This window comes from Siphateles boraxobius, unplaced genomic scaffold, assembly GCF_051911475.1.
Source record: "Siphateles boraxobius isolate OS27281-9 unplaced genomic scaffold, OSU_SipBor_1 77, whole genome shotgun sequence".
Lineage (NCBI taxonomy): Eukaryota > Metazoa > Chordata > Actinopteri > Cypriniformes > Leuciscidae > Siphateles > Siphateles boraxobius.
In genome coordinates, this window is record NW_027509205.1 from 10,752,404 (window position 1) to 10,764,901 (window position 12,498).

Below are 12,498 nucleotides of genomic sequence, written 5' to 3' on the forward strand. Positions count from 1 at the left end.
TTCAACAAAGTTTAGTGTCAGTAAGAATTTCTTTTTTAAAAAGTCTCTTATGCATACCAAGGCTGCATTTATTTGTTCAAAAATACAGTACAGTAATATTGTAAAATATTACAATTTAAAATAACTGTTCTATTTTAATATATTTTTTACATTTCATTTCAGTGATAAGAAGCTGAATTTTCAGCATCATTACTCCAGTCTTCAGTGTCACATGGTCCTTCAGAATTCATTCTAATATGCTGATTTGCAGCTCAAGAAAAATGTCTTATTATCAATGTTGAAAACTTTTTGCGGATTCTTTGATGAAAAAGAACAGCATTTATTTGAAATAGAAATCTTTTGTGACAATGTAAATGTTTTTACTGTCAATTTTGAGACTTTTGAATGTAATGCATCCTTGCTGAGTAAAAGTATTCATTTCTTTCAAATTTCTGACACCAAACTTTTAAATTGCTAGTTACGGACCTCCACTGGCATCCAGTAGCTCTGTCCTCCTGACAAATCCCAGATATCCGGTTCTGGCCCAAAGTGTTTCGGTCTCTCCAAAGCTCAGCCGTGTGTTGAAATGGTCAGCCTGTAGGCTCTCCTCACCATAGATGGTATAGTAGCCACTGGCATTGTGAGGACTGCTCACCCAGATCTAGAAAAAGGGCAAGAAAGTGATGAAGATGACAGCTGTCACTCCGAGCATAAGAATATGGAGAATTTAATAAGAATAAGAATATGGGAAATTTCCTACATAGAGAAATGTAAATCTCTGAAACAAGTTGTATTTGTGCATTTACTCCAATTAAATGAGTTTAGTCACCTCGCCTAGATGACAGTCTCCTAATGGTCCTCTTGTCTCTGGGTTCACAATGATTACTCTCACTCCAGGAAGCATCTGAGGTAAGGCAAAGAAAACAATACGGGATGACTGATATGTCTTATAATAACCATGTAAGATAAACTAAAAATAAGCGGTGGGTAGTAACCGATTATGTAATCATTTTTCAAAAAGGAAGTACTTGTAATTAGATTATATTACATTTTAAAATACTCGTATTCAGACTAGTTACTTTTATTGATTACACGATCACACAATTGGCAGTAAATTATTGATTCTCTGATGTCAGTGAAACAATTTTTTTTTTAAATGTTATATATATATATATAAATACTTTAATTTATATGTTATTTACTTTCCATCAACTCATGAACACCCTGCAGTATGGGATCCTTCCTGTTGTTGATAAAGCTGGAATATATTTTCATATATTCTTTATAATTTTACATATTATATTTTCTATTTTTTATATGTATAGAATAAATTTTCTGATATGAATATGATACAATCCAATCTATGCGATAAACGAGTTAAAAGTAATCAAAAAATAGAATACATTACTTAAAATGTGTAAAATAACATTAAAATACTAACCACAATTTTAATCATGTCATTTGTAATCAGTAACGGACTTTAATTAGTAAGTAATCTACCCAGAACTGAAGATAAATTAGGACAGAACTAGATCTAGAATGGCCTTACAGTCCCAGACTCCATCAGCGGCAGACTCTGAGGAGCTCCTTTCTCCACCAGTCTTACTCTATGACAGAGAAAGAAGGACAATGTCACATGGCAAGCATGTACAGACTGTCTTCATGTCATCACTGCCATCTCACACACACCTGTCATGACGGAGGGACTTCATGTCTACGTAAACAGTGGTCGGGTCTGGACCAGCAGTGCCCTGATGGAAGGAGACAGAAATCAAAATAAGGCTTTGCTTTTGTGTCATGACACAGTTGATGCAATATATTTATTGGCCCAACCTGTAGACAGATTGCCAAGTTGACTCTGGCGCCGAAAGCAGTGCTCACTGCGCGTGGAGACAGGCCCAGGTCTTTGAAGAGCTTGGAGAATGACTGCGTGAGTACCAAACGAGGCCTCTCTTCGGCTATGACGACACAGCTCCTTACACACGATAGGTTCACGCCGCGAGCCTGCACATACATCTCTCATCAGCTTTTATAGACACATCCACACTTTATTTACCTTTACCATCCCTTTCTGTCTGTTGTCCTCAGTATTACAGGATTATTAACCCAAAATAGTAATTCTGTCATCATTTACTCACCCTCGTGTCATTCCGAACCCCTATGATTTCTTTCTTTCTTCTTTTTTTTCAAATTTGCTGATTGTTCTATTCCAGTAAATGGATATTGGAGCTTTCAAGGTTCAAAAATGATGCAAAAGCACCATGAATGTATTATAAAAGTGGCACATATAACTTGTGTCAATTCTTCTAAAGCCATATGAATGATTTGTGTTTGAATCAAGAACTGGATCATTCCTTTTTGTAAGTGAATCATTCAGGCTGGTTTTGTGAGCTAAGTCGATCTTGTCAAACTTATTATCAGAAGCTGAAAAGAATGGCCAGTATATTCTTAAAAATACTCCTTTTGTGTTCCATTGTAGTCATACAGGTTCAGAATGACATGAGCATGTCACACATACAGTTTCACTATATTGCATTTTTTACTGTTACGCCTGAGTAACGCAACATCCCCAGAGGGCGAGAGACAGCGGAAACAACGGAGGGAGAGAAACACACACATGCACAATGCACTTAAGTGAAGCTTTTAAATTCTCAATCAAATCTAGCCCCCTTGTTTACCATGCCTTGTTTTTAATTATTACTTTAATATTAGGTATCCATTAATATGTATTCCATGCACATTGTGTCATTTATTCAATGTAGAAGGTTTTTATGTATAATGTTTACATGACTCTATGCGGCCTTGGGGACAAATTGAAATTGAATTGAAATGAAATACAGCCTCAGCAATAACAATACTGCATTTATTTGATCAAAAATACATTCTTGGTAAGCATTAGAGATTTTTTGTTTTTTAAAGGAAAAAAACGTACAGACCCCAAACTTTTGAACGGTAGTGAATCTGTATCCTGCTGACTCACCTTTAGAGCTTCAGTCTGTGTGCCAAGGCCCTTGGTGCAGAGCTCCATGACTGAGTATGAACAGAAGGTGTCTCTGATCTTATACTGACTGAGCGTGCTCAGCCACAGGGGCAGAGACGTCTCCAGCTCCGAGGGAGGGATCAGGATTGACTGGTGACCTGAATAAACACTACACACACAGATACGAATTACAATGGGTATTCTATAAATTGCATGCATAGCATTGTGTCCTAACCAGGTGCAGACACCGCCTAACCTCAGATTAACATGGAGTAGATGTGATTTATTGCGTTAGTCTAAGACTGTGATTTTGACTTGACCAGACGTGTGTACTACCTTGACAGACACCACAGCACGAAGCCCAGGCCACAGTAGGGGTCCATACAGATGGCAATTTGTCTGGAGGAGTACAGCTCACATTGCAGTTTGATGGATCGACATAAAGCATAGACCGCTGAGTGAGATATCTGAAAGAAACACATAAACTAGCTGGTTTAGGACCTGACCACAAAAAATTAAGATAAAGATACTACACACTTGTTCTGGCCAAAAAAAAAGAGGAAAAGAGACAAGTCTTGCCTTAACTCCGGTCAGCATGCCTGTGGTGGACACACTGAAGTCCAAGTAGGCCAACATTTCTGCAGTGGGCGGTTTATAAATGTGTGAAGGCCGTTTTCTGGGAAGATCATCTGAACACACAAGAGCAGTCAAGTCATGGATACCGATCTTTCATCAATGAACATAAAAGCCATTGGAATATTTTTAAATTCTGTACCCGTGTCTATGATATTCGGCCACGTCTTCACATTCACACTGGCTGCCGCTTCTTTAGACCGCAAAGTCTTCATCAGGATCTGAGTCGTGAGGATGCATGCTGCTTTGCTCACCTGATACAGACAACATTTCACAGATTTATATGCTATGCTCTATAACAGATTTGGCCAACGTCAGTCCAGGAAAGCCAAAGTCCTGCAGAGTTTCGCTCCAACCCTAATCAAACACACCTGAACAAGCTAATCAAGGTCTTAAGGGTTACTTGAAAAGCTACAGGACTCCCAAAACAGGACTGTGGCACTACATGACCTCACCCCCCTGCTCTATAAAATCATAAATGGATGGCATGTGCAAAATAAACAGACTCACATCAATGATCATTCGGACTGTGGGGAGAGTGGCACCAAGATTCTGTGGGTGAGGAGGCCTGACGGTGACCGGAACACAGCCGGCATACAGACATCCATAAAAGGAGGCTATAAGATCTATGCCTGCAGGAAAGAAGAAAACATCTTTCTTGATAATATGTCATGTGGCATTTCATGCTGTTATTTCTGGGTCTTTAAAGGGACAGTCACCCTCCCAATAATGAACATAAAAGATATTTTGAAGAATGTTGATAACCAAACAGTTTCAGTTCCCATTGACTTCCATTGTATTTTTTTCATCCATACAATGGAAGTCAATGGAAAATTTAAACTGTTTGGTTACTAACATTCTTCAAAATATCTTTTGTGTTCAGCAGAGGAAAGGCAGTCGTAGAGGTTTGGAACGACATGAGGATGAGTTAATGATGACAGAATCTTCATTTTTGGGTGGACTATCCTTTTAAGGTGCTTGGAAATGCATGTCAACTTCAGTGGCCGCTGGATAAAAACAATAGATTTTCTATGTGGCCAACAGGGACTGAAGTTACCAGTTTCATTCAAGTTGGTCATGCGGATTCACTGTGTTTACCAACAGAAAGCTGCTTGGTTTGAAACTCACTTCAGTTTGAGCAGTGCTTTATACATTGCAACACATTACAATGTAATACATTACAGCCAATAGACAATAGACTTTTTTTTTGCCTGCAAAATTTTACAGATATTTCCTAATGTGAACACTTTAACATGTTCTATGCAAGCTGGGATGGATGTCATTACCAGGAGGATAAAGCAGTACTACGTTGTCTCCAGTGTTAATTCCTCCTCTTTCCAACAAAGCTGCAGTGATCTTCTCTGCTTTTTTGTGCAGTTGAGAACATGTCACTGTGCTCACTGCTACACCCTGCAGGCCAGAGCAAAAAAAAAAAAAAGTTAGAACAAGATGATGGTTTGACTACATAATCAGTTTGATGGGGGTTGTATATGCGTGTCACCTTTGCATTCAGCAGCATATAGAGAACATGATCAGGATCAGTCTGTGCTCTCCACTGCAGGGCTTCAGACAGGAACTGATGCTACAGGACAGAAGAGGACAGGTCAACTTATCCATACAAACCACAACATGATCAAGAGTAATCTAAGTCTTTAACATAACAGGAAGACACAAATCAACTCATAGCACTATTTCAGCAAACAGCAATATTAAGCCAGCAAATTAAACAGGTGTAAGGTTTATAATATCAGGGGTAGGTGATGGTTCACATAGTTTGTCTGTCTTTATACACACATTGCAGGACTCATGCAGGCAGCGGCAATAATGACCACACCATGCTGTAAAAGAGAGTGTGTGTGCCTACAGTTTCTGAAATGTAATATTTATGTAATGTGAATTAAAGCCACATTTGTAGGACATAAAACACATTTGGAGATGCAAAAGTAGCAATTACAATGAATGAAGTCACAATTCTGCAATATTAAGTCAATTTAGTCCATTCTGACAAAAGGGTCCAATTTAGTAAAATCTAAATTCTTCAAAACACTTTATAAACATTTTTTTGGTCCCTTTAAGGCCCTGAGGTGGATGTTGTTGTTGGTAGTAATGGGGATTTAAAGCTCAGCGCACACAAATAGCAGAGCGTTGCTGGCATTCAGGCTTACCATGTTAGTGGGCCACACACAGAGCTACAGCCCCCCCACACGAGAGAGAAAGAGACCAGAGCACAAGCTTAGAGGAGACGAGAAAAACCTCTCTTCATCTCCAATTCTCAAACTATTTATGCTGAGTTATAGTTAATGATAATATCATTTAAACCAGATATCAAGGTGCAATCCTGTGGTGTTTGCAAGTACCTAGAAACTAGAGGCTTAATGTTGCAAAATAATTATAATATTGTGTATTATAATACAATTAAAGATTGTAATACTCTATTATAGACTATTATAAAAGATAAGAGGCCTTACTGAAATCTTCATGTCCTGGGACATCATGCAGGGATATCAATAGAGTTTACTAGACAGTAGTCTTGTAATCTTTGGCTAACCTTTCTGGATTGTTCTTGGTCATCAATGAGCCCAAGATCTCTCCCACTAGCCTGTGCGATCCTCTTTCCTGCCACCAGGTTGCCCACCATGATGGAGGCCGGACCAACTCCCACTGTAAGACAAGACAAGTTTATTTTTATAGAAAATTTCACACATAATAGCAATTTAAAGTCCTTTGCAGATGCATAAGAACGGGTGAGAGAAATATGAAAACATTCAAAAACACCCATGCTAAAGTTGCCTAAAAAGAGGAATAAAAAATCATCTTTTGGAAATTGATCTTAATGCCTTAATTAAAAAAAAATGAGGAAAAATCCAACCTTTAAGGACACCAATTTTCTTTGTGAATGAATAATGTATCATAAATAAATAAATGTTCTTCCTTAAAATACAGGGTGCATAAGTCAGGACACCGCTATGTTAAATTCCCATAGAGTCAGGCAGATTTTTTTTTTTAAAGGCCAGTTATTTCATGGATCCAGGATACTATGCATCCTGATAAAGTTCCCTTGGCCTTTGGAATTAAAAAAGCCCTACATCTGCACATTCCCTTAACCATTCCTAGAGATTGGCATGGTTTTATTTCAGTTAGCCTAATAGCTGGTTTGATTTGCATTGAAAGATGATCTTATGGAAAGTGCCCCATGCCAATCTCTAGGTATGGTGAAGGATGTGTGATGATGTGGGTCTATTTTAATTCCCAAGGCCAAAGGAACTTTATCAGGATGCATAGTATCCTGGATCCATGAAATAACTGGCCTTCAAAAAAAAAAAATCTGCCTGACTCTATGGGAATTTAACATAGGGGTGTCCTGACTTATGCACCCTGTATTTTAAGGAAGAACATTTATTTATTTATGATACATTATTCATTCACAAAGAAAATTGGTGTCCTTAAAGGTTGGATTTTTCCTCATTTTTCCAATTTAAGGTATTAAGATCAATTTCCAAAAGATGATTTTTTATTCCTCTTTTTAGGCAACTTTAGCATGGGTGTCCTAACTTATTCACATCACACATATACATATATATATATATATATATATACACACATATATACACACACATATATATATATATATATATATATATAAAGACAAAAAATGTTTCATTTTAAAAATGAATTAAAACAAATAAAAGGTAAAGATAAAGTACATATTAATAAAACAACTAAGGATGTTCCTTTGAACTAATGGCAGTTAACTTGATGCTTAAAGTTCATTCCCCTTATCAAATTCAGATAACTGATCACATTTCTGACAAGGGTGACTATTTTTCAGGATTTGGTTTTTCAGTACCTGGCTGCTTTTGTCTGGGTTTTGGGAGGTTGGTCACACACGTATGAGGGCACATCAGAATATTGCAAGGGTGCAGAGAACCCTCCAGAAAGTGCTGCTTGGTCTCGGACACATGTATACCACCCAGAGGAGTTTTGGGTAATGTGTTTCCAGGCACCAGCGCCAAACAATACAATCCCACCTGGTGGATACTGTCTATTGCCTGTGGGAAAGCATGCAGGGACAAAAGCAGGAATTCATGACACCTATTACTGAGAAATAGAGGGTCAAAACCTATAATGGCAACATTGGATATTGTCAATTTGTCATTGTGTTCTGCCTCATTACACTAAGCCTGCCAGCTCAGGTCCATTCATTCCAATGACCTACTTCAGACTAAACTAAATCAGTTTTAAGTTAGGACAGCAACTTGGTTGTTTGTGTATTACCTGTAGGACTCTACTCATCCACTGGAAACTGTCCTCTTCATTGGCATCAGGCCTCTGCTCTGCCACAATCACTATTCGCTCATCATAGAACACGGAGACGGAGAACACGGCAATCCTGCATATATACGACACACACTTTCAAAACCACATTACATTTCCAGCTGTAATTTGAATGGGTTTTTTCTTTTGCGTCATTCGTACCTCCCTCTGTAGACGGTTTTGACGGGCTCTACCGCCAGTGCTGTGGCCACCAGGTCATCTGCATTGTGTTTGCGACCACTGACTGCAAGCAGACCCTCAATCTTCCCCACCACAAACACCAAACTTCCCTGAGGGCACATAGAGGAGTTCATTCAATAAAAGACAAAATACCGTACTACAAATCTTAGTAGCTGCAAATACAAATAGGCTTTGTTCATACTATATGTACACTACTGTTCATACTATATGTACACTACTGTTCAAAGGATTTTAAAATTTCTTTAAATTCTTATTTAATTTTTGATGATTTCAGGATTTTTTTTAATATAGAAAGTTCAATAGAACAGCAGCTTCAGATTTAGATTGTTTTATTTAGTGCCATGTCAGCATCCAAGTCAACAAACAAAAACAGCAAGTCATATTATACAAGATTTTTTAAATTAACATATGATAAAAAAATCCAAGCCCTTTTCAGGCATAATGTTACTAAAGTCCTTCAATGCAAAAGAAAAGCATTTATCAAAAAAAAAAACTAAAATATAGGGCTGTCAACGTTAACGTGTTAAAGTATGCGATGAATTCAAAATCCTTAATGCGTTAAAATTTAATACAAATATATAGTAAAACTATACTACTACAGTATTACTTACCGGACCCACAAAGCCCAACAGTCCAGTGCGCGTGAAGGGAACGTCTCCTATAGGGGTACCACCTGAGTTTACAGGAATCACCTGCAGTCAATAAGGTCAGTGAGACATTGTTTTGAGTAAATGTGTGTTTTCTGCATATTGTGCATATTGCTAGCAGAATTATTTCTCTCCATGCACTTCTTCCATACTTCAAAAGTGTTCTTGGTCACCCCGGGTAGGCCGTAGTACATGGTGCCTCCGGCACGCGAGTTCAACACTATCTCCCCGATCTCATCAGTCTTACAGAGCATGGGCGGCCCATCGGGCTTCACAATACACATCAGAGCTGTGGTGCAGAAAGACAAGACACAAATGATTTCAAACACGATTTTTTTTAAATGTACTAAAATCTTGAAATAAAATCAAAATCATATAAGACACTTGAGACATTTAAGACACTTATGTGCCTATACAATAAAATATTGTAATATACATTTTTTATTATTTTTCTCACTATATTGCATTGATACTGACACATTTTAAACAATGCGTGGATATGGTTTGGATCGGGTCCATAAACATTGTATTTTGTGCTTTTTTTTAACACATGCTAAGTTTGTTGCTAATATCCAGTAGTTGTTTCCAAGGTGGAAAATGGTTTCGACAGTTCACACCACACTCACATAATCAACAGTGAAATGTTCAAATGGTTTCTAACCTCCAGGCATGACATGTCCTACATCTTGTACGGTAAGGGCAGAGTTCTTATCCTCTGTGTTGACCCGAATCACCCCGTGACTGAGTCCTGCCATTGACAGGATGGCCCTGGCAGGGAGCGGAGTGCCTAGAGCACCAGGCCTAAACACAAAGAGTGACTTTAAAGCATATCTATGGCAATTAAGTGTAGAAAAATGATGTGCACAGCTCTTAATACATGCAGGTACCTGCGGATGGCCACGGTCATGGCCTCAGGGGAGGAAGCACATGGACAGATCATCTCAGGTTTCAGACCATGAGACTGAAACACGTTCAGGAATGCATCACAAGAAGACACAGACCCTAAGACAGAAATATGAATCATTTATTTGCGCTTAAAGCCACTGAAACAGAAATACAGCAATCTCTTTCCCATAGTTTGTTTCCTTACAGGGATTGGCTCCATCAGCTACGATCAGCATGCGCAGGGAAGACAGAGTGGTGTCCTTCTGATCTCTGTGAGCCATCATAGCCCAGTGCAAATCTCTACATTTCACCAAGGCCATTCGAGCTGTGTGTAAACATAAACATGAAAGAACTTTAGACACTGTACCACAGAACTGTTGATTCAACATGATTGGCCGATATCCAGATCACAATAACATAACTACATCCACAGATGTTGAAGATGCCTTTACCTTTGTGAACATGAACTCTCTGCACCCAGGACAGTGGACAAGCCTTCATGACAGAGTATGGCACACTAATAGTGTGGATCCTGTTCATGACACTCTATAAGAAAGCACAAACATGCGGAAGTTACAAAAACGCCGACCATGTAGCAACAAGTCTGTGAAACTGAAAAGCATGCACAGAACAGAAATATTCAGAGGAATCACACTCACCGTTAGAACTCCATGCCAAAGGCCTGAGTCTTTCTTGAAATCCAGGACATTAACCAGTGTTTCCCCTAAGAAAGAGCACAGAAAACATTTTTATAATATCAGAATATTTCTTAATTGCGAACTATATATTATGGGTGTTATATTAAGAAAAAACCGTGTATTAAAAATATAATAGGTATTACTCATTATAATGGTATTGTTGTTATTATAATTTCAGTGTTGTTTTTGTTAAACTATTAAAAATAATTTTTGGCAATTGAAATAAAACTGAAATATATTAATAAAAATTAGAAACGTTATAAATAAATATATATATATATATAAATAAAAATTAGAAACGTTGCCTTGGCGTTTAAATTAACTACAATTACTTAAATTAAACAAATAAAATAAAGCTAAATAAATATATTTAAAAAATAACAATACAAATGACAAAAGCAAATAACAAAATTATTAAACCTTAAACAAAAATTTTAAAAAAAGTATGAATGAATGAATAAATGAGGCATTTATATAGCGCTTTCATATGTACTGATGTACAGCCAAAGCGCTTTACAATCATGTGAGGGGATCTCTCCTCGATCCACCACCAGTGTGCAGCATCCACTTGGATGATGCGACGGCAGCCACAGAACAATGGCGCCAGTGCGCTCACCACACACCAGCTATAGGTGGAGAGGAGAGAGTGACAGAGCCAATTCAGTGGATGGGGATTATTAGGAGGCCATGATTGATAAGGGCCAATGAGTGGAATGTGGCCAGGACACCGGGGTCACACCCCTACTCTTTAAGAGAAGTGACCCCACGTTAGGACTCACACAGACCACAGGCTGAGAATCCCATGCTGGCCTCACTAACACCTCTTTACATATACTAGTAAAATGACATCTACCACTAAAACAATTATACTAAAATAACACTGATGGTAAATATTTTAGACTCAAATTGATAAACTGAGACAAGCCAGTCAACAGGCAAACAAAAATGTCACCGTTTACAAGGATTTTATAGAGAATCAAATGGTAAAAAAATAACATTGAAAGCAAGTCATCTCCAAAATACTATTAAGAAAAATGTAATTTTTTATAAATCTAATTAGTATAAATCTGATGAAATAATCTGACTAAGCACTGCCTATAAATTAATTAATCTCACTGCTTAATTTTGGGGCTGCTCAGTGCTGTTGCAGTAACAGGAATACTTCAATGCATTTGTTCTACAGTAAAGTGTAGCACTCACCTTCACAGTAATTACAGGCCTGTGTTAGAGCCTGACAGTGTGTCAGCATGGAGATTTTCGACACAGCCACTCCCATCACTGTACCCTCCTTTGAGGCCTTGTACTGAGAACACACACATCACGCACATATCACAAACACATCAGAGACTGAAAGGATTCTTACTCATCTAAACACCCACACTCACCTCTATGTAAGCAGTGTCAGTGTTTGCGGTAGGTATGTGTGGCTGCCAGTCCTTGGAGGGTTTGGTAAGATACTTGGTATCAGTGACCACCCATTTGAGTCGAGGCCACCCTGTAAGAAAAAAGTTAAACTGCCATTCTGAAGCCTCAAAAGAGAAGTTATGATACATTTGAAAAAGCAGGGTGATAAGAAAAGCAACAGGGAACTAACCTTTAAATTGCTGTATTTCTCCATTTGGGGTCTTTGGAAGTCCTTTTAGACAAATCTCACTAGTAAGAGCGAGTCCCACACCACAACTGCCCAACAGGAAGCCTATCTGCTGACTTCCTACATCCTAAAAATCACAAGAACAACTGTAAACATTTCAACAAGCTAACGTCATGTTTTAGGGGGATCTTCTCTCATACCTTCCGAGATAAAGGCACCTCTATCGGGACAGGAATGACCTCAGCAAGAAGGCACCCATAAAAGGCCACCCAGAACATCCCAGGGTCACTGTTGGGATAAACTAATGCCACCTAAAGGGAGAAATATGGAGAATCAAAAATAGCCTTGAGCTGAGAACAGTAAGTGATTGCAGTGTGCCAAGCACTGTGTTGAAATCTTACTCGATCTCCAGGCTTCAGAACGGGTTCGTTTTTGGTGCCGAGTTTGTTTAACAGCGTGTATGCCAACTTCAGACTGCGAGTCCACAGTTTACCTAGAGGGATCAAGGGGTGACAGGAGCTTATTAAAGACCAAATATATGAAAAGAAATCTTCAAAATGTTCTTCTATG

At 38.3% G+C, this 12,498-nt stretch overlaps 1 protein-coding gene across 1 annotated transcript in view; it reads right to left on the reverse strand.

The window, feature by feature from the left end:
* Nucleotides 1-12,498, reverse strand: part of dip2ba (disco-interacting protein 2 homolog Ba) — a 67,494-nt gene that overhangs the window by 2,283 nt on the left and 52,713 nt on the right. The window contains exons 9-36 of the mRNA XM_077218229.1: nt 12,330-12,421; nt 12,129-12,239; nt 11,932-12,055; nt 11,723-11,832; nt 11,538-11,640; nt 10,299-10,363; nt 10,092-10,185; nt 9,845-9,964; nt 9,642-9,756; nt 9,416-9,555; nt 8,907-9,043; nt 8,719-8,799; nt 8,069-8,196; nt 7,868-7,982; nt 7,440-7,641; nt 6,141-6,253; nt 5,094-5,174; nt 4,879-5,002; nt 4,103-4,224; nt 3,735-3,846; nt 3,539-3,648; nt 3,296-3,426; nt 2,960-3,128; nt 1,813-1,983; nt 1,669-1,730; nt 1,529-1,586; nt 809-883; nt 466-640 (exon numbers count right to left, since the gene is read on the reverse strand). Coding sequence (XP_077074344.1) covers nt 466-640; nt 809-883; nt 1,529-1,586; nt 1,669-1,730; nt 1,813-1,983; nt 2,960-3,128; nt 3,296-3,426; nt 3,539-3,648; nt 3,735-3,846; nt 4,103-4,224; nt 4,879-5,002; nt 5,094-5,174; nt 6,141-6,253; nt 7,440-7,641; nt 7,868-7,982; nt 8,069-8,196; nt 8,719-8,799; nt 8,907-9,043; nt 9,416-9,555; nt 9,642-9,756; nt 9,845-9,964; nt 10,092-10,185; nt 10,299-10,363; nt 11,538-11,640; nt 11,723-11,832; nt 11,932-12,055; nt 12,129-12,239; nt 12,330-12,421 — 3,240 coding nt within the window. The remainder of the gene's footprint in view (nt 1-465; nt 641-808; nt 884-1,528; nt 1,587-1,668; nt 1,731-1,812; nt 1,984-2,959; nt 3,129-3,295; nt 3,427-3,538; nt 3,649-3,734; nt 3,847-4,102; nt 4,225-4,878; nt 5,003-5,093; nt 5,175-6,140; nt 6,254-7,439; nt 7,642-7,867; nt 7,983-8,068; nt 8,197-8,718; nt 8,800-8,906; nt 9,044-9,415; nt 9,556-9,641; nt 9,757-9,844; nt 9,965-10,091; nt 10,186-10,298; nt 10,364-11,537; nt 11,641-11,722; nt 11,833-11,931; nt 12,056-12,128; nt 12,240-12,329; nt 12,422-12,498) is intronic.